This window comes from Prunus avium, chromosome 1 (assembly GCF_965620075.1).
Source record: "Prunus avium chromosome 1, drPruAviu1.hap1.1, whole genome shotgun sequence".
Classification (NCBI taxonomy): Eukaryota; Viridiplantae; Streptophyta; class Magnoliopsida; order Rosales; family Rosaceae; genus Prunus; species Prunus avium.
The window spans coordinates 51,920,417-51,944,897 of NC_142284.1; the positions used below are offsets into that span (position 1 = coordinate 51,920,417).

Sequence of the window (24,481 nt, forward strand, 5' to 3'; positions counted from 1 at the left end):
ACCGGCCTGCAATACATATGGGAGCTTGAAAGTCAAAGATATATCTTCATTTTTTGTGAGTACGATGATCACTAATTAACCCCCAAACTCGGAATTAATGTTGTATAATGATGACTTTGAATGTGGGTCAGTAAGAATAAATACTTAACAAAGTAACCCAACAAAACTATTGACTTTTATTTGTGATTCATTATGGCCTAATATATTTCACAAATTTCCGTACGTCAAACGTCCATGATGATGTATACCAGAAAATAATTTTTATTTATTCATAAGAACATACCAGAAAATCATTAGCCACTCTCAACTCAAATCCAAGAGGCAAGAGTTATATATGTACAAGGGCTAGAGAAATTTTTGTACGTTCCAGGTACACCAGTTGGCTGGTCGAGGCAGTACAATAATTTAACAATTAGGATGTACGTGATAATGTAAGCAAAAAAAATGTGAATTAAGCCAGTTAGTTGAGACAGTGTACCCGTCATTATGAAATGAAATATGTGATAGGACAATAGAAGCTTGGGCCATAAACCTCTGTCCAACCCAAACTCATTCACACTATACGACAAGACAGGCCTGTGAAAACAAATTGGTCATGAAAAGCCCAAATACTACATGCAAGGCCCATTTACCCGCGCACGCATTTATCAACATGCAGATAACAGAGAGAGCAAAAGCTCAGAGTGAGCGAAACACAGAGGGACACACGTAGCAGTTGCAGAGTGTGGTGGAAACTAGAAAAGATAACCAAAATGTCATCTTTATCGGCTACCCTGAATCTCTTAAGACCTTCTCTTGCTCCACCACCGCCCTCCTTGAGGTTTTGTGATGTGAGAAATTCTGCTTCTTCATATTGTACATCTCGAAGGCTCGCTCTCTTTCACCTCGGCTCTGGTAATTCCTCCCTTATCATCATTGTTTTGCACTTTGTTCCCATTGGAAACACAAAACTTGAAAAACCCATGTTTCATTTTGTTCTTATTTTGAGTTACTGATTTTTTGGGTTGTTTTAGTTTATACTCAAATGTGCAATGTATATGCATTATGCTAAGTTTGGGTTGAATAGTGTACGATATATAAGAGTTGAAATTTGGTTGTTTTCTTTTGCTTCAATTTTTCTTGTAATACAATGGGAATTTGGTTATCTATGGCTGAAAGTTTGCAGTTTTGCTTTTGTAAATAGAGAAATTATGAAAAATTCAAATTATATGGAGGCTTGAGTTTTGACACATGACCTGAAATTAAGTTGCTATACATAAAAGAATGATCTTTACATAAGTCATCATAAATAACTATATGAGGTTCACCTTACAAAAATTAATCAATTTTCCTTATTGTTGTTTACTTTCTAATCACATGAAGAACTTTAGCAAACATTTGTAGGCACTCCGTTTAGTTAATTTAATTTTTGATTAAAAAGAACCCATAATTTGGATTTAATATGCCTTGCGCTTGTGGATTCGGGGTGGTTCTCTAGCTCTACCTCAGTCACAACTATTAGGCGCAAAAGCATCTGAGTTGCTAAGAGGAGAGAGAAACACACTAGAGGCTGCCCCAGTTGCAAATTTGGCACAAGCAGGCACCGCTATCACCAAGGAAAATGCTTTGGAGTGGGTAAAAAATGACAAACGAAGAATGCTTCATGTTGTCTATCGTGTTGGGGACTTGGACAAGACTATAAAGTACGTGTCTATTTAGTAACAGGCATACTGCTTCAACAATGCACTGTTCATCATATATAGATAGCTGATTATTTCTTTTGAGGTGCAGATTCTATACCGAATGTTTGGGGATGAAGCTGTTAAGAAGGCGTGACATACCAGAGGAGCAATATTCAAATGCTTTTCTCGGATATGGGCCAGAAGATTCCAATTTTGTTGTTGAACTTACATACAGTAAGTCATTTTTGTACATGTAACTCTGTATGATTTCAAGCGTATTTTGTTGTTTAGTACAAGTATTTTTTTTAATACCGCTCAGTTGCTTTCGTATGATTGTGAAATTCTATCGTATTTTTCTTATAGATTATGGAGTAGACAAGTACAACATTGGGACTGGTTTTGGCCATTTTGGTATTGATGTTGAAGATGTAAGTTGCTATTCTTAATATAGATGTAGTTTTTTTTCTTTCTATAATATCCATCCTCTTCAGCAATTTCGGAGCATTATTATCTCTAACATTTTTATGTCGTATCTATAATGTTTTATTTGCCAAAAATTTTGGACTTACATAGGTTATACGATTTTATGTAGGTCAGCAAATCAGTGGAACTGATAAAGGCAAAGGGAGGGAAAGTTACCAGGGAACCTGGCCCTGCTAAAGGTGGCAGTACAATAATTGCTTCTGTTGAGGATCCTGATGGCTATACGTTTGAGCTTTTGGAGAGAGGGCCTTCACCTGAGCCCTTATGTCAAGTGATGCTTCGTGTAGGCGATCTTGACCGTGCTATTAATTTTTATAAGAAGGTGAGATGTCTTAAATGACTTTCTTTATTAAACTTAATAATATCTGATCCTGTTTAGGCTTTTATAGATGTAAGTTTCATTTAGCTTTTAACATTGTGTTTCTTTAACTTGAAGGCTTTTGGGATGGAACTTCTTCGCAAGAGAGATTATCCTGAGTACAAGGTGACTTGACTTCACACTTACCACCCACTGATACCTTCCCCGATACTTGTGGATAGTTTGAAATAATGATGCTCATGTTAATCTCTATACACCACAAATTTTTTTAAATACTGCATGACCATTATAGAAATTGTGACCAAAACATGCCATTGTTATTTTCGCATTTATGTGGTGTGTAGGAGTATAATCTAGTTTATATCTCTATGAATATGAGGATCTTGCTGAATAATGTAGTGTTCATACATATGGCTTGTTTTTGAAGGTCCTTGTTGATGTTGTAATGGGTTTTCTTGTTATGCCCATTTCTTATTTCTTCCTGGATTTGGGCGTAAGGCAGTAGCTGTGCAGGAAGGTATCCCATACACTTTCCTTTTGTCTAGTTGAAGCAGGTGCTCTGTGGGCTTTGCATTGCCTATGTAACTACTATCTGATCATGTTTTTTAATTTTGTTGCACAAAAAGGGAGAAATCCATGAGCACAGACGCATGCTGGAATGTGATTTTGAACCTTCTATTGGGGAGTGTTGAAATGTGTTCCCCATCAATCAGAATCCTGGCACTATATATTGCATTAATAAATCTAGCTGCTGGGCTAACATATTTTTGCTTACTAACAACTTTATTCTTATCCATGCTAACCCGAGAAATAACTTTTTGTGAAAGCTCTCTGTGCTTTAGCCTCCCCCCACCTCCATCTATTTCCTTTTAATATATGTAATTAAATTGAAAACTATTGCTCAACATTGTCTGGATTTTGCTACTCTACCTGATATTTGGTTCTGTCTGTTTACTAGTATACATATGCCCTGATGAGCTATGGTCCTGAAGATAAGAATCCAGTGCTTGAACTGACGTACAACTATGGGATCACAGATTATGACAAAGGAAATGGTTATGCACAGGTATATGATATTATTTTTCTTACAACATATTTTACTATATAAGTTATATAAATCTCCGTGTGCTTTTATACTGAGAAGACTGAATCCCTAATTTTAACAGATCGCAATAGGCACAGATGATGTTTATGTTAGTAAAGTCAAAGACAAAACATAGACATCCCTAAATGGCTTGTCTACCACCTTGTTACTTTTCCTTGTTTTCATATTCCTTGTTTTAGGGATGGAAACTCTCCATGTTTCCCTCCATGTCTTGTGCATTGTTTGTAACTAATAATCACCTTGTATACTTGTATATCTAACCCTTCACTAAGTAAGAAACTCAATTGGCAGATTTGAATTCTCTGCAAAACCTATCTTGTTCTTCTTATTATACATTCTCAACTCTCTCAATTACACTATATTTGGCATGGTATCAGAGCAATCGATTTTGGTTGCCTCTGCATAACCTTGTTCTTGCCTAAATCTCTACCTATCCTTGCCCATAATTTGCTGTTATATTATTCCTACCTCATACTTTGCCTTGCCTCAAAATTGGTCTTGATCACAAGCCCTTTTTGTGCTCTTGTTTGCTGAAGTTTTAAGCTATTTCTTCCTCTACATCCTTTTATATACTTACCTCATGGGTGACACCAACGACTCCATCAACGACTCCACGGACGACTCCTCTAAAATCGACTCCACCAAGATCGACTCCACAACACCACCACCACCCCGGTCCTCTCATGACTACTCTCCAATTACTCCTGATAAGTTGGATGGGTCCAACTATCCTGCATGGTCTCGTAGTGTTCGCTTGGCCATCACTGCTCGTCGTATGGCTGGTTTCATTAATGGTAAAAAGATTGCCCCTGCCATTGATGATCCTAGCTATGAAGCTTGGGATGAAGACAACTGTTTGGTGCAGTCATGGCTCCTCAACTCCATGACCAAAAATGTACGTGCCTTATTTGATCACTGCTCAACGGCTTATGCGGTGTGGGACGCAGCTCGGAAGACATATACTGTCACACAGAATAGCTCCAAGTTGTACCAACTCCGTCGTCAGTCAGTCACCACCTCTCAAAGTGGTGAACCTGTGAATGTATTCTACGAAAAATTACACATAATATGGCAGGAAATTGACAGCCTCCGTCCCTGCAAACATACCAATCCCGATGATGTGGCTCTTCACCAACAAGCACTTGAGGTGGAACGTGTGTACGATTTTTTGGGAGGACTCGATCCCAACTTTGATTCCGTTCGTAGTCGGATTCTTGCCATGAATCCGCTTCCAGCAGTCATTGAAGCTTATGCACTAGTGGTAGAAGAAGATAATCGCCAATCTTCCATGCTTGGCGGTGGGAGTGCAATGGCGGTCAAGCCATATCGGCCACCACACCGTACGTCCTCCGGACTTCCCCCCCGGGGTCCCAAAACTGACAATGCAAAGGGAACTGAGAAGTGCACTCATTGTGGTGGTGATCATCTTGTTGAGAAGTGCTTCAAGCTTCATGGTTATCCTGAGTGGTGGGATGCTTTCAAATCCCGCAACAAAACACCCAAGGCAGCATGTGTTATAACTACCGATGCCTCTCCATCTTCCACCCTACTCTCCGACTCCGAATCAGGTACACAACCCACTACATGGATAATTGACACAGGTGCCACTGATCATATGACTTTTGACTCTACTATGTTTTCCACAATATCTTCTAAGTCTCGTCATCCTTACATCACTAGTGCCAATGGAGTCCCCTCTAATGTTGCTGGTGAAGGAACTATATCACTTTCCCCTTCCTTATCTTTATCTCATACACTACTTGTTCCCTCCATCAATTGCAATTTGCTGTCTGTTGGAAAATTACTTGACTCACATAACTGTTATGCCACATTCTATCCTTCCCATTGTCTTTTTCAGGACCTCACGACTCACGCGACGATTGGGCATGGTAAACGAAGAGGGGGGTTGTATTCCTTGACGGTCTCTTCACCACCAAGGGCAGCTCATACTCAAGGTTCCAGCTCACAAGCTCGCAATCAACATCAGATTTGGCTTTGGCATCGTCGTCTAGGACATCCATCCTTTGGCTATCTTCAACGTTTGTTTCCGTCTTTGTTTCGTGGCCTAGATCATTCTCAGTTTCAGTGTGAAACCTGTGTATTGGCCAAAAGCCATCGAACTGTTTTTCCCTTAAGTGATAATAAAACGGAATTCCCTTTTGATTTGGTTCACTCTGATGTTTGGGGTCCTGCTAAAGTTTCTTCCAATGGCAAAAGATGGTTTATTACATTTATTGATGATTGTACTCGCATGACTTGGGTATATTTACTAGCTCATAAAAGTGACGTTTCCGCTGCAATCCGTGAATTTCATGCTATGATTACCACACAGTTCCAAGCTTCCATCAAAGTATTCCGGTCTGATAATGGTGGGGAATATGTGAACAATGTCTTGGCACATTTCTTTCGGGACCAAGGCATCATTCATCAAACCTCCACATCTTTCACTCCGCAACAAAATGGTGTCGCAGAGCGAAAGAATCGACAATTACTTGAGGTTACTCGTGCTTACATGCTGGATAAATCGGTCCCTCACTACTTATGGGGACATGCCCTTCTTTCTGCAGTATATGTAATTAATCGAGTGCCGAGTAGTGTTTTGAAGTTTGAAACTCCACTGAACACCTTGGCTCGTCATGTCTCTCTTCCTACAGTCCTCAAGCTGCCTCCTCGCATATTTGGTTGTGTTGTATATGCTCATGTTCCATCTCATCAAAGAAGTAAGCTGGACCCTTGTGCCATTCGATGTGTGTTCGTTGGGTATGGATCAACTCAAAAGGGATACAAGTGTTACCATCCTCCTACTCGTAAGCTCTTTGTCACTATGGATGCCTCATTTCATGAAGATTTATCCTACTTTAAAGCTGCTATGCCCCCTTCTCTTCAGGGGGAGAGAAGGAATGAAGAGAAGGAAGAAAAGGAAGAAAATATCCAAGTCTGTGACAAAACGACCGGTCGCAACCCAGAAGCGATCGGTCGCTTTCCTGAAACGACCGGTCGCACTGACCACAGCGACCGGTCGCATTGCTCCAGCGATGATGAAGATCGACTCTGTGACAAAACGACCGGTCGCAACCCAGAAGCGACCGGTCGCTTTCCTGAAACGACCGGTCGCACTGACCACGACCGGTCGCCTTGCTCCAGCGATGATGAAGATCGACTCTGTGACAAAACGACCGGTCGTAATCCAGAAGCGACCGGTCGTCGTGACAAAACGACCGGTCGCACAGAGAAGGAATGAAGAGAAGGAAGAAAAGGAAGAAAATATCCAAGTCTGTGACAAAACGACCGGTCGCAACCCAGAAGCGATCGGTCGCTTTCCTGAAACGACCGGTCGCACTGACCACAGCGACCGGTCGCATTGCTCCAGCGATGATGAAGATCGACTCTGTGACAAAACGACCGGTCGCAACCCAGAAGCGACCGGTCGCTTTCCTGAAACGACCGGTCGCACTGACCACGACCGGTCGCCTTGCTCCAGCGATGATGAAGATCGACTCTGTGACAAAACGACCGGTCGTAATCCAGAAGCGACCGGTCGTCGTGACAAAACGACCGGTCGCACAGAATCCAGCGACCGGTCGCCAAGCACCAGTGAACTTCAAAATTTGGACAGCGATGAAGGTATTGGAAAATTGTCGTTCTTATTTGGTGAAGATCCCGGAGGAGACAATTCAAATGGTTGCTGCGATCAACAACAAAATACAACCCCTTCTTCTCAACCATCGGACCAGTCGTCTCGTGATGAGGAAACACTTGAGGTAATTCCCGAAGCACCTAATGCTATACCATACACTCTCCCACCTAGGACCACTAGAGGAAAACCCAAGCCTCAATATTGTCCTGACCTTACTGCCAAATCTAAATATCCCATTAATAACCATGTTTCAACTCATAGATTGTCAAAGTCATATGCATCATTTGTCAATCAATTATCTACTGTATGTGTTCCAAATAAGTGGCAGGATGCTATAACAGATTCCAGATGGGCTGAAGCAATGGCGATTGAAATGGAAGCTCTGGAAAAGAATTCTACATGGGAAATGGTCCAGTTGCCACAAGGGAAGAAACCAGTTGGATGTCGGTGGATATACACCATTAAATACAAAGCTGATGGATCCATAGATCGATACAAAGCTCGATTAGTGGCCAAAGGGTATACACAAACATATGGAATTGACTACCAAGAGACATTTGCACCTGTTGCCAAGATCAATACCGTACGTGTTCTCATGTCATTGGCTGCAAACCTTGATTGGCCACTTTTGCAGTATGATGTAAAGAATGCATTTCTTCACGGGGAATTGCAAGAAGAAGTGTATATGGAACCACCACCAGGGATCTCCATGGCACTTGGTCCCAACACCGTGTGCAAGCTGAGAAAATCATTATACGGGCTAAAGCAGTCACCACGAGCCTGGTTTGGAAAATTCACAGATTCTATGAAGCGCTTTGGGTACACTCAGAGCCACTCGGATCACACTTTATTCTTAAAGCGTCGTGGTGACAAACTTACGGCCCTTATCATCTATGTTGATGATATGGTGGTTACCGGTAATGACAATGAAGAAATGAAGAATCTGCAGAAGCTCCTTGCTAGTAAATTTGAGATGAAGGAATTAGGTGAGTTACAATATTTTCTTGGCATAGAAGTTGCTAGATCAACACATGGCATATTTCTATCCCAACGAAAATATGTGTTAGACTTGTTAACAGAAACTGGAATGCTTGATTGTAAGCCAGCTGACACACCTATTGAGCAGAACCACAAGTTAGGGATGTATCCAGACCAAGCACCCACTGACAAAGAAAGGTATCAAAGATTGGTTGGGCGACTGATTTATCTATCACACACACGCCCCGACATAGCTTATGCTGTGAGTATGGTGAGTCAGTTTATGCATCAACCAAGTGAGGCACACATGAATGCAGTAACTCGGATCATGAGGTACTTGAAGGCTGCCCCTGCCAAAGGGTTGATATTCTCCAAACATACACATATGAACCCAGAAGGATACACAGATGCGGATTGGGCAGGATCCATCACAGATAGACGTTCTACTTCTGGATACTTTACATTTGTGGGGGGCAACTTAGTCACTTGGAGAAGTAAGAAGCAAAAAGTTGTGGCTAGATCAAGTGCTGAAGCAGAATTTAGGGGAATGGCTCAAGGAGTTTGTGAATTGCTCTGGTTACGGAAATTACTGAAGGATCTGGGAATTAAACCATTGAAAGCTACAAACTTGTACTGCGACAATAAATCAGCTATCGAGATAGCACATAACCCAGTACAACACGACCGTACCAAACATGTGGAAGTCGACCGACACTTCATCAAAGAGAAACTAGAAAGGGGTATAATCAAGTTTCCATTTGTAAACTCGGAAAACCAACTTGCTGACATCTTGACGAAGGCCGTATCGAGTAAAGTTTTCCATGACTCACTGGACAAGTTGGGCATGCGTGATATCTTTGCACCAACTTGAGGGGGAGTGTTAGTAAAGTCAAAGACAAAACATAGACATCCCTAAATGGCTTGTCTACCACCTTGTTACTTTTCCTTGTTTTCATATTCCTTGTTTTAGGGATGGAAACTCTCCATGTTTCCCTCCATGTCTTGTGCATTGTTTGTAACTAATAATCACCTTGTATACTTGTATATCTAACCCTTCACTAAGTAAGAAACTCAATTGGCAGATTTGAATTCTCTGCAAAACCTATCTTGTTCTTCTTATTATACATTCTCAACTCTCTCAATTACACTATATTTGGCAGTTTACAAGAGTGCAGAAGCAATCAAACTCTATGGAGGGAAGATTGTTCTTGAACCTGGGCCTTTGCCAGGTATCAACACAAAGATAACTGCTTGCCTTGACCCTGATGGCTGGAAATCGGTATGATCTGTTTACGGCCTTCCATAAGTGAAAGTTGGTTTCGTTGCATTTCCTTATAGTAATTGTTCTATTTTCTTAGTTGGTAGTTCTGGTACCAGTTAGGGTGCAAAAATTTAAAATTGATGGCACCTTGGTGTTCATATGGCATATTTTTATGCATGAAATTTATCATATTTTTTAAGCAATACGTATAACTTTATTGATTTACAATTTTAATTCAATGACTTTGATTTTCGCCCCTCGCCATCCTGCAGGTCTTTGTTGATAATGTTGATTTTATGAAGGAATTGGAGTGACTAAAAGCATCACCAAAGACTCTAAATTGAGTCCATGGGAAGAGTTGTAACAATTTTGACTGTAGATTATTCTAACCTGCCAATTTTATTTATCTTGAAGCAGTCCCGGAGAGAACATACCCAAACCAAACTTGTAGATATAGCACTCTGTACAAGACTGTAACATCTGTTATAAGTGCCATCCTTGCCCAACGATATGTAGAGCTAAGATTTTGAGATGGTTACTGCACATTGATTGTTATGAAAAAGCTAACAATTCAATTTTACATCAATCCAAATTTTAACCTTCCTTGGAATTGTGTTATGTTGGCATGAAATTCAACATATGGTGGATCCCCTCAGTCCACATATGTTTGTCACCTTTACTCTTGCATTCAAATTCTATTGTCCTTTCAGCTGTTTTTATCCCAAAGTATGCCCTTGGTTTGCTTCCATCTTCCCTCCCTCTTCCCGGCCAGGCTGGGATGTCACTGTAGACTCCAGAGACTACACCTGCATGCATCACAATGCGGCATCACGGTTGATGGGGGCAGAAGTCAATGTGAAATATTTTCTATGGGTATGAGAATGTTCTTACATTTCTTCTTTTTCGTAAATGTTCCCGCCATGTGCTTGCTTTTCATTTTGGCTACAACCTGTTATCATTCGAAGTAAGCTGATCAAATTCATTCATTGATTTTAGTGTTTTTTTTTTCTTTTTCAAATTTTTGTTTCTTTGGCTTGTTTACCTGCCCATTTGAATTAATGTTGAAAGAAACTCGCTTCCAGTGGAGATCACCTGCATTCAAAAGTTATATTACTGTGAGTTTCACATTAGCCATCGAATTTATCCATGAATTCAGTTAGCTTAATTCACTATTGCTGCATGAATGTATCTTGGTAATGTCCTTTGTTTACCTTTCCTTGTACGTTTGAGGAGTTCACCTCCTCTAGTGACAAAGTTCAGTGCTGAATTTGATTCTTTTCCTTCAAGTTTTTCGTCAGCCAGAACCAAGTTCGTGCCTCCGTACTCCTTTTGCAGCCTTACCTTTAGTGTAGCAGCTCCTCGTAAAGCTGTAACTCATGGATCATAATAAAGTTGAACCAAAACTTGTGGTGTCAATATGTTTTAAACTAGTTTGTGATTAGCTTTATTGTGGTTTGAGTGTTGAGTTTGTTTGGTTTGAAATTTTGGGGGAAATTGTTGAGCCAAGGATTTTTGTTCTAAAATGATGGAATTTAGTATAGCTTTGTAGAGGCTTAGTGGTACCTGTAGCTGCTCCAGCAGTTAAGGTCATGATATCTCCATTCGTCCTTGCATTTACTGCAGAGTTGACAACTGATAGAATGTGGTCATGATCAGCTCCCATTTCCTCCGCAATCTCAATGCAACGCGACGCTACAAGAGCAGCCGCAGATGCTAGTGCAGCTGATGTTTCGGTCCTCAGCTCTGATATTAGTGGCCCTTTCTGGTGGGCAGCTGAAGTTTCAGGCAATGCAGTTGAAGCTGCAACTGCTGCTACAGCAGCAGCAACCCCAGCCACAGAAACAGCTGCATGCAACTGAGCATTTTGGGTTCTGAGTTCCTGCTTCTTCCTCTCCTTTTGATCTTTCAACCACCTTCCCATTGTTTTCCCTCGCAAAATGCTCTTGTATAGCTGCAGAGAAACAACAATGAGGAATTGGGAAATCACAATGATGAGGTTGATTGGTGAAAAGTGAATTGAATTACCCCATTATTGAGCAATTGCTGTTGAGTGGAAAGGAACTCTGGGTGGAGTGCTTGATGCAGTAAAAATAACTCCTGCATATATTAACCAGCTGTAAAAAGTTCATGTCTCTACTTGTGTTGAGGGAGAAGATTCGAAGTTGGAACCTCTCTCAACATTATCGAAGAAAAATACCACTAAATCAATATCCAGTTGATTGTTTTTATTCTGCTTCAGTGTATATTTTATTGGGAAAAGTTGTCTTTTCTAAATCAAGTATAAATGACAAAAAAGTTGGTAATCAATTATAGACTTACTTTAAAATCATGCGCTCGTGCACATAAAACATCATGGTGATCCTACACTCTCAAAATTAAATATCATAAAATCATAGACCACCCAAGCAGAAATTGTAATGGGTTTTTTTTCTTTTTTGGTCTAAACCGTGGTCCTGGATGGGCCCCAACTATGGGTGGCACCTTTAAGCCTTAACCACAATCCAGACTAATCCCCACTCACACCGGGTCGGCCCGTAAGGGGTAAAGTGTTGACCAAAGTGGTGACTCCGTACGAGAGCAGGGATCATTGTAATGGGTTTTTTCAGTAAATTGAAAAGAAAGAAAAAAAGTGAATTTCAACCAAAGGGTGGTAAAACATTTTTACTTAGATTAGAAACTTTAGAATTTTGACCAACAAAACAAATAGGAGAGAGAGAGAGAGAGAGAGTACCTTCATTTCTTCACTGTCTCTTGGTGAAATTGGAGGGCTACCCCCACTTGGCTGAAGTAGCCGTATTGGATCATAGCAAACACACAAACATATAACCCCATTAAAGAAAACCCAAAAATACCATAAAATAAAATAAAGATTTTCTTATAGTCAGACATAAAACACTTATTGGACATATAAATAAATTATAATAACTTTGTTAACTTGTTAAGTAGGAAACTAAATTAACTTACAGGCTCTCCTAAACGCATGGAAACTGTATTATGCGAACCAACACCATCAGTAGAAGTGAAGGCAGACTTGTTGTTGTCAAGATTTTTGGAAGCAACATTAACATGAGTGTGGGAAAGAGCTTTGGAGAGCTCCATGGCAGAGAGGCTCCATGATCTGGCCAGAAACTCCATGGACTCCGTTGGAGTTTCCGGTGGCGGGGCACAAGCCTCGCCTGCCCAACTCATGCCACCATTTTCGTCTATGTCTTCTAGCCCCCCATGCATCCCCTGTGTTGTTGAGCATTTCAAACCGCAAGAGCTCACTAAAACACCATGAAAAAAACACACACATACACACTCAGAGAGTTAGAGTTAAGAGCCAAGCCAAAAAAACCAGTCTAGTTTTCTTCTTTTTTTGGGTTTTTGCTTACTTTTTTTGAAGCCCAATAGCGAAAAGGAAGAATGAGATGATGAAGATTGAAGGGGAGGGGTACAATACAGTGCCTATTTAACAAGGTTGCAAAAGTGAGTTGCATGGTTTTTTTTTAAAATTTATATTTAATTTTAAATTTTGTCCCCATCTTCATAAAATTGTTGCCTTTTATTTTCCTCCTCACACTCACTTGTGTGTGCTTTATGCATTTATAGGTAAAGACCCCATTTTTTCAGCGGCCTGTTCATGATTACCAGGCTAAGGTTCCTTTTGTCACCACCATTATCAAAGCTTAATTTAATAAAGCAAAATTATTCTGAGGGGCCCTTTTGCACCCAGCGGCACACCACATTGCCTTCTGGTTCTGGATCATAACCCTAGGATCATTTACCCTAGGTTAAAGAAAGTAAATGATGCTTCCATTGATTAGCTTCGTCCTCAGTTTCTTATTTAGATTGACGAGAGAAATTCTGCAAATGTGTCCCGCATCGAGGTTTAAAGTAACTTCTGTCTAAAGCTGATCTCTTTTCACTTTCTTTCACTTGTAACTTTTACTGTAGCTCAGAATAAAATTTTGAAAAGAAAAAAAGAAAGGACAAACTTTGAGGCAAGCACCCTGGGCCCACCAACAGCCCCTAGAATATAATCTCATTCTAGACAGCGGCATGGTTAGTGGTGATATAACTTAATTGTTTGAAGACCCACGCACCCAGCTGAGGGTATGGTACAACTTTCATCATTGCTTGGAGCCTAAATCATGGGTTTTAATTGAGAGAGAGAGAGAGAGAGCACCAACAATTTCTGAGGTCCCAACCGATTATTTATTTTTATCGTAAATTTTGTGATTTGCATAACTTAGCTTAATTTAAATCACCCCCTAAACTCTCTGCTTTACGAGGTTGATTGATAGTTGCAATTTCCAACCTATACAAGTAAAAAATTAGCTATTAATAAAATACAAGTGTAGAACAACAAGCAAAGGAGGAGGTGAGAGACGCAGGAAAGAGATTGGCAGGAATCTGAGGGATAGGGTTCGGTAATTAGAAGTACAAAAATCATAATCAAGTGACTCCAACCCTGCTTCAAATCATGGATTATTAAAGCTTTTAAATACAAAACTCGAAAGAATTTAACAACTAATAGATAGAAGGATCTCTAATACCCTCTTCAAATCGACATCGAGACAGCCAATGAAGTTGTCCCATTCATCCTCTATAACATCTCATATCAAGATCTGAAGCAAAGAAAAATAGCATCAATGAGCACTTGTGTAGAAATCAAGCAAAAGAAGTCCATAAGTTTAACATTTTTCCACATAGAAACGCCTTGAGAAGAGATCAATATAGTTGATACCTGAAATACTAGTTTTACTCTTTTTCCAGATTCTGAAGAGCCTGGGTGAACATCCAGGGCTTTGATCCGAAAAAGATACAGCAATAAGAACAGAAAGCAACTCAATCCTGAATTGAATGAAATACATGGTCAAAACAACCAAATAGCACCGAAGAAAAAAAATTATCATCTATTATCAGAATAATGGAAGCTACACTTCACACATCATTCACACAACATGATATGGGCTTAGTCATTTTTGCCACCTATGCATGCGAAAAGTCCAAGCTTCGGAGGTGAGCTCCAAGTGCATCCAGTGTGTTCATGCTCTTCCAGTCACATTTTTCTCACACGTTATGATATCAGACATGGAAGAACGAGAGCAATCCAAACTTCATGACATTTGCTACAGCAAGATGCATGCTTTGAGTAATCTCCTTCAGATCTGTAGCTGAAAAACAAACCAAGGCTGAATATCTTGTAAACAACCATGCAGGTTTTGAGCAATTATATTCCATATGATACAAAACTTAAGCACATAAAATATAGTTTTATGCAATAGAAAACTGCATACCTACTACTTTGAGGAAGAAACCTGGTTTAGTGATGGCATCCAACTGCTCGAAGCACCATTTTGGTTCCCAACTCCACGACCTAAGTTTGCATTTTCAGCCGGCCCCTCTGGTTTTTGATAATTTTTTCTAAGAGCATATGTCGAAGATGGCATCGGCACATTGCTCACATTCTGTACCAATTACCAAAAAAAGTCACGATCTACAATTGCCCAGTACAGTATTCACAACACAGGATTACAACATAACGTGCAACAGATGAGAACATCTTCCAGGCAAACAAGAGTAGATACTTGATAAATACGCAAACAAACCATGATATGATTTACATTTCAGGTTACATACATGTTTTTCAACCAGATTATTAGCACCCAAATTCTGGGCTGTTGACGATCTAAATTGCATACGAACATCCGGATGAGCAAGATTACTCGACCGTCTATGGTCTGCGACCTCAGCTGATCCAGAAGCATCATTAACTCCTGAAATCCATAAATAAAACGTAAGAACTGAGAATATTCAGTAAACCAACATTTTATATAATCAGACTTCTCTAGTAATGCAAGCAAGGCTCTGAGATGCCAAATGCTTTCTCAAATACCCTTATTTAAGGCCAATCTCATCAAGATTTGGTTCACTAACTACCCTGGAAATCAAGAGCAAACTGGAATTCTGGACCTTACCCTTAAGTCTCATCGCATCCATAGGCAATGGTCGACTGCTAGCCGCTGCTCGACCGTTAGTCACTACAGCTGGCTGAACACCCTAGATAAAGTTAGAAGGAAAAAAAAAAATTAAACATGTAAAATTGAATATATCAGTACTTAAATACAAAACAGACTTGAAGCAAAATTAAATACATAAAAGAAACAGAACATGGTCCCATGCTTGAAATTCTAGCAGCAATTAATAGGAGATGGTAATAAAAGAAAATTCATGAAGATACTAACAGATGATTGACCCTGGGCCCTTGTCTGTTGTGCCTGATGGTATTTTAGAATTGTCCAGTCAAATACATAATCAAAATCATACCCTGCAAAACAAGGAAGATAATTTATAAACACCAAAATATATGATCAAAGTCTTCCATGACGGAAAAGCTCATTTGTGCGAAGCATCAACTTGCCAGATGATGTGGGTTGCATTTTTTACACCCAATTAATTTTGTAGGATATAGAATATGGTGAAAAGTGTGAAATAAATATCATACCTTCACGGCTGAATAAGTCACGAAACAGGCGCTTCAAGAATGCATAATCCGGGCGTTGATCAAATGTTAAAGAGTGGCAATAATGGAAGTAGGATGCAAACTCCACAGGATGAGACTTACATAGGACCTTGAAAACAGATTTCACAATCAGTTCATTATGATCCCCCCAATTCACAAGATGCAAAACTATCACCTAATGGAAAGTGGCACATACCTCAATGGGAGTTGATAGCTTCTTCTCACAAATCTTATCATATTTTTGCTTCTTCGTTGCAGCTTTAAGACCCTGCCAAGGAAGGCTAAATGCAGAAACCAATCAGTCAGTCAGGCCATGAAATAATATGGTACTTTGTTATCTGGTCAAAACATTGTGCAAACCATACAAGTCATCAAAATGACAAAAATTCTAACTGGAACTCCAGTGGAAATTCTCTTCTGAAATGTGGTATCGACTTTACTACATACCTTCCTCTTAAGAAGTACAGAAGAACATAGCCAAGTGACTCCAAATCATCCCGACGACTCTGATCTAAAACAATGAAACAACATAATGAGGAAGCAGACAGCCAAGCATATAGAACAACAGACTTAAGTTCCTCTCTACTTACCAATTCCCAAATGGGTATTGCAACTAGCATAACGTGCAGTTCCTGTTAAGCTTTTGTTTTCTCTGTATGATTTCATCAAGGAAAATAGAAACATTTAGCCAAACATGGGTATTGAATAAACAAAGGAAGTAGAAAAATTCTGCTATACTGTTGGTGAATAAACAATTCAGAGATGCATTTTCATAGAATTGTATCTCGTTATGTAAACAAAGAAACTTGCCACCTTATAATTGAATTTCAGTCAAATATCAACAAAAGGAATTCTTTACATAATCTCAGATTATGTGGCTAAAGTTGTATTTACATGACGCATATCACTGTAAACAGCTGAGCCTCAAAAGCAAAAAAATTGCCCAGAACAGGAAAAGCCCATTCAAGAGAAATAAATCCCCCAAGATATTAAGCATGGAACAGATTATCGAACTTTACCTGTACGGAATGTGCCGGTTTGTATTTTGGTCCCGAAATCTTTTTGCAAGTCCAAAATCAATAATGTAAACCTAATGAATGAGTACCCAACAGTGATTAAAAAAATTGACAAACAACAGAAAATTCTAAATTCTATATTGTTCCTACAAGTTAGATGTGGAAGAGTAATGCTTTAACATTACCTGATTTGCTTTCCTGCCGAGACCCATGAGGAAGTTGTCGGGTTTGATGTCTCTATGCAAAAACCCTTTAGAATGCACATACTCTATTCTTGTAATCTAGAATTGAATGAACAAAAGAATCAAAGTTACCACTATGCAAACAATTTGGCACTTAGCAAGTAGATACTCTAGAAGAAGATACAGAAAAAATCTCAAGTGAAGTCTTAAAAGGTGAGTCCCCATTTAGTTGCAACTGAAGGAAGAATATAAAGAGAATTTATGAAAACAATCCATAAAAACGAAACAAAATCATTCCCTTTCTAGCATCGACAACTTGATATAGGCTTCAAAAATAACAAGTCATCAAAATCAACCCCTTACCATCTGGTCAGCCAACATTAAGACTGTTTTCAGTGAAAACTTCCTCCCACAGTACACGAAGAGGTCCTCGAGACTCGGTCCCAGTAAGTCAATGATGAGAACATTATCGTCCCTATCAAATCCAGCCCATTTTATGCCTGCAATACCACCTGAAGGGTGACAAACTCAAGCCATCAATAAGTGAAAACAATATCCAAGGTGATAACTTATGAGAGCACGTAGTTCAAAACAAAACTACTGATATTCAATCCTTACTTCCTCCCTGTAGAGTTTTATAAAGCTTGGCTTCATACAACAGTTGCGGATGTTTTGTCTTGTTATTTTCCTGGCAATGAAAAAATTACAATCAATTATTTGTACATCATACTATCCGTCTGCCCAAAATGAGAACATGGAAAACGAGAACATGTTTTCCCATGAAAAACCCACGTCCATTCTGAACCCAAGGCTCATTGCCATGATAAAACTTCTGACAATATTATCCAATTGAATTTAACACAAATGAATTTCTTATTATTGTCGAGATCTAAGATAAGCTCCTAACACGCACTCGCCCGCATGCACCTAAATATTCCACTAACAATCAAGTGAACTGTAATTTGATGAGCTCAAAACCAGGCCATTTATCCACAAAGGACGCAGGGTCAATTTCTTTCTGAAAATTATTTTCTGCGGAAACAAAAACTCAAACTACTGATAAAATCTGAAACATGAAGAGGATTGAATCGAGACTTACAATTTTCGCGGCCAAATTCTCTCCAGTCTCAATATGAGTTGCTGAAACACCAAAAAAATAATAAGAACAAATTTTAAAAAAACAGCATCAATGGTAATCGTGATCATGATGAGGAGATGAAAGATAAAGGCAAATATAAATGAAATGAAGAAGAGCTAATCGAATGATTCACAGACCGAGGTACAATTCGCCGAATGAGCCGCTCCCAATTTTGCGACCTAACTTGTACTTCTCTGCGACGATCCTCTCCATAAAAACCCTATTCTCTCTAGAACTGATTGAATTCGTGGATGGAAGAGAGAAATCTAGGGTTTTTAGGGTGAGGCTTCGATCGAATAGCAGAGAGAACGATTTGGCCGGATGCGTTTTGGGAATTTTAGGGAGGGAGGGAGAGGTTGAAAGCAGAAACGAGGACTTGAATGGCGGCCACAGATGAGGGAGACAGGGATCTAAAAACAGAAAATAAAAAAGAGTTGGGCGAATATGGTAATTTCCGATCTAGGAATGTGGGGCGCGAATTAAAATTTTCAAAATGGAAGGGTGATTCTTCAATTTATGAAAGTTTTGGATGGTGGGGCTTTTGTAATTGTCAATTTGTAAGCTCACGATCACCGAAAAGCGAAGATGGCGGTAAAATCGCTTTTCAAAGTCCTACAAATTAAAAGTCGGTTCCCAGGCTTTTACCGAAAGGTAAAAACTTAAAAAATTAAAAAGTCGGTTCTACAACTTCTGCTGGTCAAAGAACAGAAAAATATTAATTAATTAATCAAACAGAAGCTAGGAAGACAAAGAATTGGTTCTCAGTATTTGTTTAACATTTGGTATTTAGAATCGTTGACTGGCCACAATGTCTGAATGTGGTTCTCAGTCTTTGTTTAATATTTTGTACTTAGAAATATACTTTTTTCTAGTCCGTGAATTTCTCTCACACACAATTATGACATTGTAGGGATTCAAACTTGAAATTTTTGGTCTGCAAGTCAAAGTTTTTTTTCTATTGGACTAGACCCCGTTGACAGATATTTTAATTATATTGATTTGTGACTTTGTTACACATAAAAATTTAAAAATTATGTGATTTCTATGATTAAATCGGTAATTGAATACTCTCAAAATTATGGATTGGATCAATGAGGAGAGTGGTTGATTCAATTCTGATTCCTTTGTGTTCGAATCTCTACTCTTCAAATATCGCTTGTATTAACAAAAATAATAAATCAATTATGATTCCATAATTCCCCAATTTCATAATTAGTAAGTTAGCATATGAAAACCGAAAGTGAAAATAAAAAATATGAAAAATCTGGATTGAGTATATATAAATTTCCAATATGATCACTAATGAAGAAAAAAAATATTATGTACAGAAACCCAAAAAAAAAATTCAAACTGTATAAAATTCCTCTATGCAATTTGCAGCCATATCCCAGAACTTGGAATTCCATTGTGCACAACAAAGACCAAATAGAAACCTGGGGGCGCAATCTTGGCCGTTGGTGGCGCCACAACCTCAACTTGGAACAATCCCAACCCCACATTTTCCAACCCCTTTATGCCCAATACCAAAAGCCTTTGACCCATTGAAAAACCATGTGTTGTGAAGGGGGGTGCATACATGGTCACCTTCAAATCTAATTGGTTCACCTTATATTTCTTCAATTTGAACTCAATCACAAAATTACTTTGATATTTTACCATTATACCCTTGTAATCGGATACAATTATGGGGCGGGCAAAAACGAGTAACGGGTCAAAGTATGGCGGGTAAAACTTCTCGACCCGAAGTTCAGTTGGATATTTTACTCCTGTGAAATTGTAATAGTAATTTGTATTGCTCCCAGCCACTAAGATGTTTCCATCTGGCAATACCATGGAGGTTGAACCATACATTCGTGGTATGGTCGTTGCCTTTAGCTCCATGAACCGTTGGGTTTCCGGGTTGTCGGGTTTATAAAGCAGCGGGGTCGAGTTCGGATCCTCGGCAAAGTTCCACCCGGATGTGCCCTTTTTGGCCCCATTAATCATGAGGATGTCACCAGTAGGAAGGATCAGCATATCTCCCATAGTCCTTGGCGTTGGCATCATCTCCTTCTGCCACGTGGCTTTCGGGTTTGCTATATCAATCCTTCCACAGTCTTGCAGTGCAGTCACAAATATACCCTTCTCAACTAATTTTCCCGCCCCAGGATCCGCTCCGCCACAGATCAAGATTTCAGCTCGAATCACATTCGAGTTTGGGTCGTTGACGTTGAGCTTTATAGGTAGCAACGCCGCCATGCCCGATGAAGGGTAGTTTCGGGACCCACCATCAAGGACAGGCAGTTCGCGAATGATCTTATTGGTGATTGGATTGAGTAAGATCGAACGGTTATTAGCGAAGATGAAAATATTACCATCCGTGGAAAGAAAAACAAATGGGTAGAGATTGTTCTCTACCGGGTCAGTGGTTTCTTGGAGAAACGGTAATAGGAAGTACATTTGATTGGAACTTTCCACCTTAGGGACATACTCGTAACTGAACATGCGACGACCTCCGATCACTATGAAATCGCCATTTGGCAAAATATGTTGTGTGGAGAACCTATTTAAAAAAATCATAAAAATATTAGCAGTCAAATAATCGGACTTATCAATCAAACGGTTCACAGTTGTTTATGCGGGTATAAAGATTGTAATTAACAGAGTTGTATTATATACCATCTTGAGGCAGAAAGTGACATGGGGTGCTCCTCCCAGTCACAAGCTTTGCATCCAGAGAGGTATCTCACAGACCTCCCTCCATCACCCCATCCACCAGTTTGGACAAGGGTACCGTTAGCTGATAATCCACCACATGAGCTCCATGTATCTGTCAAAATCTGATTTTAACTAACAAAGAAAAAAGTAAGTCATACCAAAATAAATCCACTGCATATAATTTTCTGAAACAAAATTATGGTAGGCTAGTTTGTGCATACCTTAAGTGGCCTAATATCTGCAGTGTCAATATCAAATTCTACAGCATGAGCCCAGCAATCCAGTTCATAATGATCTTCATTTCCGTCCCTTTCGTCGAAAACCGGACGGCAATCTCCAGGAGGCAAAGAGATCCCAGATGGACCAAATCCAGCAGCATCAAACATAACGGCCTTGTTAGTGTTAGGCATTATGGTCATGTGCATGGCTGATACACCTGCATTCTCTGAAACCAATTCCCACCCACCTCTATACTCTGTATCATCACCTCCATTGTAGATAGCTATGAGTGGGGTTTTTGTAACCCTAGAGTTTCCAAACAGAGAAGGTTGTGTGAGACAGTAGGTGAAGAAGAGGGAGAGCAGAGTGAGGGATTTGAGCAAGATGGACATTTTAGAGAGAGCATAAAAAGGATCTTTGCCCTGTTTTCTCTTATTGCTTGGTGCCCTTTTTATGCCCTCTATTTGCTCCAGCTTTGAAGGACTTTTTGGATGGTTGTTAGAGCTTATAAGAAGCACCAAATTAGTCTTCAGTTCGCTCTGTTTCGGAGAATTGGACCGAAAAATTGTACATTTTCAACTTAATTGGAATTGTGATTTGGATTTTCTCTGTCCAAAAAACGTGTGACAATGATTTGGATCCATAATCAATTAAACAAATTAATAACAATGATAAGGAGATGATGTGGATCCTCACAATTTTTGGCCTCTGTCTTTAATAGGACAGAAACAGGTATAACATAAATTGTTATTATTTTAGTTTTAATTTGTTAAGGGAATAATCCTCATTATGAAATACATATCCACTGATACCATGTTAGCAATAGTCAATTAATGAGGATTAGTTTGGTTGCCTAACTTGGTTGGTTGCCTAACTTGGGGGGCTTGACTAATGTCTTAGGAACTTGTATATATATGTGTTGATTGTAAGTAATAAAACACAAGTTGAAATCAGAAAATATGCATAGCTTCCAAATTCTCTACACTCTCCATTCTCTCTACTCAACCTTCAATATATCTTCCTAATTTGACATGGTATCAGAGCAGCGATCTTGCTGACTCTAGTCTCGAATCGTTGCTGCAATCATGGGAGAAAACGATTTCTTTCCCATTGAAAGTAGCACCACCGATCCGGCTACTCCTTCTCAACCTACCTTCACAGAATTTGCTACTCAAATGGCTGAGTTGATGAAAACACAAGCATCAACATCGACTACGACTCCGACTCCGACAATTACCTACGAAACCTCCTCTGCACAAATTGGCATTAAATTGGATGGCTCCAACTATGCCTTATGGTCTCAAGTTATTGAGATGTATGTTGCTGGCAAAGACAAGCTGGGATATCTCACTAGTGAACTCCCAGCACCTTCTCAGACAGACTCTACATTCAACCGATGGCGGACAGAAAATGCAATTGTGAAAGGGTGGCTAATCAACTCCATGGAGCCAAGGTTGATTGGCAACTTCATTAGATTCCCGACGGCCAAAGGAGTATGGGATGCAATAGCCACAACTTACTTTGATGGCACTGACACCTCCCAGGTGTATGATCTTAAAATGCGAATCTCCCGTATGCGACAAGGGGGAGGCTCGATTGAAACTTACTACAATGATCTCCAAGGCTTATGGAGAGAAATCAATTTTCGTCGTCCAAATGAGATGAAGTGTGAGCTGGATATCAAGAAATACTATGATATCATCCAAGAAGATCGAGTTTATATTTTCTTGGATGGTTTGGATGATCGACTTGACAAAGCCCGAAGTGATGTGCTCCAAATGAGTCCATTTCCTATAGTAGAGCAAGCCTATGCTCATGTTCGACGAGAAGATATTCGACAAGCTGTGATGTTAGGAGCTCCAACACCAACCGGAGTAGGATTGGCAACAAAAGGAACATACCGACCCTCTCGCTCAACTAAGAACTCTTCATCTTTTAGTGACTCAGGTAACTGTGGATATGTATTTCATACATCATATACAAGTGACTCCACATGTTGGATTATTGATTCAGGAGCCACAGATCATATGACGTTCGATCCAACTGATTTTCTAAGTACAACTACACCACAACGAACAAGTATTGCCAATGAAAATGGTGTTACCTCTCCCGTGGTCGGTGCTGGAACCATTGGCCTCTCTCCATCCCTTACTCTTCAAAATACTTTGCTTGTCCCATCGTTGTCTAATAAATTGACGTCTGTTGGCCAAGCTACTGAGCAACTAAATTGTTGTGTACTCATGTATCCCGACTTCTGTTTATTTCAGGATATTCTCACCAAGGAGATCATTGGTCGTGGTACTAAGAGAGGGGGGTTGTACTATGTGGATGATTTCAGTATGGGAAAGGCACATAGTGTGAAGCACTCATCGACTTGGAAGGTTCGGACTTGACTAATCCTCATTAATTGACTAAACATTGTAGGCTACCAACCATTGTAGGTGCCAAACTAATCCTCATTAATTGACTATTGCTAACACTCCCCCTCAAGTTGGTGCATAGATATCACCAATGCCCAACTTGATCAGTGAGTTGTGGAATACTCTGCTAGAAACTGCTTTTGTCAAAATATCTGCCAGCTGGTCTTCGGACTTGACAAACGGAAGCTGAATTTCTTTACTGTCAAGTTTTTCTTTAATGAAGTGTCGATCCACTTCAACATGTTTAGTGCGATCATGTTGGACTGGATTGTGTGCAAATTGCAATGGATATTGAAGCCTTGTTATCACACTGGAGATGCATTCCTAATGTAGGTGCATATCCAATCTCTGTAAGCAATTTCTTTAACCAAAGGAGTTCGCAAATTCCTTTGGTCATTCCTCTGAATTCGGCTTCTGCACTAGACAAAGCAACAACATTCTGTTTCTTGCTTCTCCAAGTAACCAAGTTACTGTTGCATTCCTAAGAGGACACAAATTAATGTGCAAACAACCAATTAAAAATACCCGCAAGTGCACGAATCTAATGAAGTAAAGATTATGTAAGTACGGGGTCGATCCCACGAAGAACTTGTCGGCTTCCTATAAGTTCTAGTTTGAGTACGTAAAGAACACTAATTTAACACACCACAAATGCACAAATACAAATTGGAAACTAAAAATGAGTAAAGAAATGTAAAAGAAATGAAACAACACAAGAAACCAAAGAAAAACAGAAACAGCACTTTCTATCACCCTTTTATCACCTATTTATCACATGTGAACAGTGCAAATGAACAGTGGCGACCGGTCGTTTTTGGGCAGATTCGTTTCTCTGTTTTTCCAGTTTCGACCTCTGT

General features: G+C 39.6%; 4 protein-coding genes across 7 annotated transcripts; 1 reads left to right on the forward strand and 3 right to left on the reverse strand.

The window, feature by feature from the left end:
* Nucleotides 1-676: 676 nt before the first annotated feature.
* LOC110761332 (putative lactoylglutathione lyase, chloroplastic) lies at nucleotides 677-10,030 on the forward strand. The gene is made up of 10 exons (XM_088246584.1): nucleotides 677-894; nucleotides 1,478-1,682; nucleotides 1,771-1,895; nucleotides 2,025-2,089; nucleotides 2,254-2,466; nucleotides 2,581-2,628; nucleotides 3,422-3,529; nucleotides 3,630-3,650; nucleotides 9,343-9,462; nucleotides 9,717-10,030. Exons 1-10 carry the CDS (start codon nucleotides 753-755, stop codon nucleotides 9,756-9,758), a joined length of 1,089 nt encoding a protein of 362 aa, XP_088102710.1. The 5' UTR covers nucleotides 677-752; the 3' UTR covers nucleotides 9,759-10,030.
* Nucleotides 9,899-12,977, reverse strand: LOC110761331 (phosphoinositide binding protein). The gene is made up of 9 exons (XM_021963792.2): nucleotides 12,819-12,977; nucleotides 12,409-12,710; nucleotides 12,176-12,226; nucleotides 11,470-11,541; nucleotides 11,008-11,395; nucleotides 10,656-10,811; nucleotides 10,487-10,536; nucleotides 10,336-10,393; nucleotides 9,899-10,250 (listed from the first exon to the last, which is right to left on the reverse strand). Coding segments are annotated over exons 1-9 (1,269 nt in total). The 5' UTR covers nucleotides 12,820-12,977; the 3' UTR covers nucleotides 9,899-10,059.
* Nucleotides 12,978-13,747: 770 nt separating this feature from the next.
* On the reverse strand, nucleotides 13,748-18,688 carry LOC110761237 (casein kinase 1-like protein 4). Of its 4 annotated transcripts, XR_015832803.1 has the most exons (17): nucleotides 18,426-18,687; nucleotides 18,250-18,290; nucleotides 17,769-17,838; nucleotides 17,514-17,662; nucleotides 17,154-17,249; nucleotides 16,972-17,042; nucleotides 16,543-16,604; nucleotides 16,400-16,463; nucleotides 16,149-16,233; nucleotides 15,935-16,061; nucleotides 15,675-15,757; nucleotides 15,408-15,489; nucleotides 15,070-15,206; nucleotides 14,727-14,897; nucleotides 14,419-14,603; nucleotides 14,174-14,280; nucleotides 13,748-14,054 (listed from the first exon to the last, which is right to left on the reverse strand). XR_015832803.1 is itself a non-coding variant. In XM_088246583.1 (15 exons), the coding sequence occupies exons 1-14, from the start codon at nucleotides 18,499-18,501 to the stop codon at nucleotides 14,730-14,732; spliced, it is 1,311 nt and encodes a 436-aa protein (XP_088102709.1). In that variant the 5' UTR covers nucleotides 18,502-18,687; the 3' UTR covers nucleotides 14,171-14,603; nucleotides 14,727-14,729. The 4 variants fall into 4 exon arrangements, 1 of the variants encoding a protein (XP_088102709.1); XR_015832804.1 differs by having other exon boundaries at nucleotides 14,174-14,621; nucleotides 18,426-18,688; XR_015832802.1 differs by having other exon boundaries at nucleotides 14,174-14,603.
* An 892-nt stretch (nucleotides 18,689-19,580) lies between these two features.
* On the reverse strand, nucleotides 19,581-21,979 carry LOC110761146 (aldehyde oxidase GLOX1-like). Its single transcript, XM_021963547.2, has 3 exons — nucleotides 21,207-21,979; nucleotides 20,947-21,107; nucleotides 19,581-20,830 (listed from the first exon to the last, which is right to left on the reverse strand). The coding sequence occupies exons 1-3, from the start codon at nucleotides 21,594-21,596 to the stop codon at nucleotides 19,654-19,656; spliced, it is 1,728 nt and encodes a 575-aa protein (XP_021819239.1). The 5' UTR covers nucleotides 21,597-21,979; the 3' UTR covers nucleotides 19,581-19,653.
* Nucleotides 21,980-24,481: the final 2,502 nt, after the last annotated feature.

Excerpts from the sequence above, each read along its gene's own strand:
- LOC110761332 (XM_088246584.1), top strand. The coding sequence starts at position 753 with ATGTCATCTTTATCGGCTACCCTGAATCTCTTAAGACCTTCTCTTGCT. Across the intron at positions 1,896-2,024 it reads TGTTGTTGAACTTACATACA|ATTATGGAGTAGACAAGTAC; the intron begins GTAAGTCATTTT and ends TTTTTCTTATAG. Across the intron at positions 3,530-3,629 it reads AAGGAAATGGTTATGCACAG|ATCGCAATAGGCACAGATGA; the intron begins GTATATGATATT and ends TAATTTTAACAG.
- LOC110761331 (XM_021963792.2), bottom strand. Across the intron at positions 10,537-10,655 it reads CCTCAAACGTACAAGGAAAG|GTGATCTCCACTGGAAGCGA; the intron begins GTAAACAAAGGA and ends TTTTGAATGCAG. Across the intron at positions 10,394-10,486 it reads ACATTAATTCAAATGGGCAG|GTTGTAGCCAAAATGAAAAG; the intron begins GTAAACAAGCCA and ends GAATGATAACAG.
- LOC110761237 (XM_088246583.1), bottom strand. The coding sequence starts at position 18,501 with ATGGAGAGGATCGTCGCAGAGAAGTACAAGTTAGGTCGCAAAATTGGG. Across the intron at positions 16,062-16,148 it reads AGCTATCAACTCCCATTGAG|GTCCTATGTAAGTCTCATCC; the intron begins GTATGTGCCACT and ends TCTGTTTTCAAG. Across the intron at positions 15,490-15,674 it reads GGGCCCAGGGTCAATCATCT|GGTGTTCAGCCAGCTGTAGT; the intron begins GTTAGTATCTTC and ends AACTTTATCTAG.
- LOC110761146 (XM_021963547.2), bottom strand. The coding sequence starts at position 21,596 with ATGTCCATCTTGCTCAAATCCCTCACTCTGCTCTCCCTCTTCTTCACC. Across the intron at positions 21,108-21,206 it reads CAGATATTAGGCCACTTAAG|ATTTTGACAGATACATGGAG; the intron begins GTATGCACAAAC and ends AGTTAAAATCAG. Across the intron at positions 20,831-20,946 it reads TCACTTTCTGCCTCAAGATG|GTTCTCCACACAACATATTT; the intron begins GTATATAATACA and ends TTTTTTAAATAG.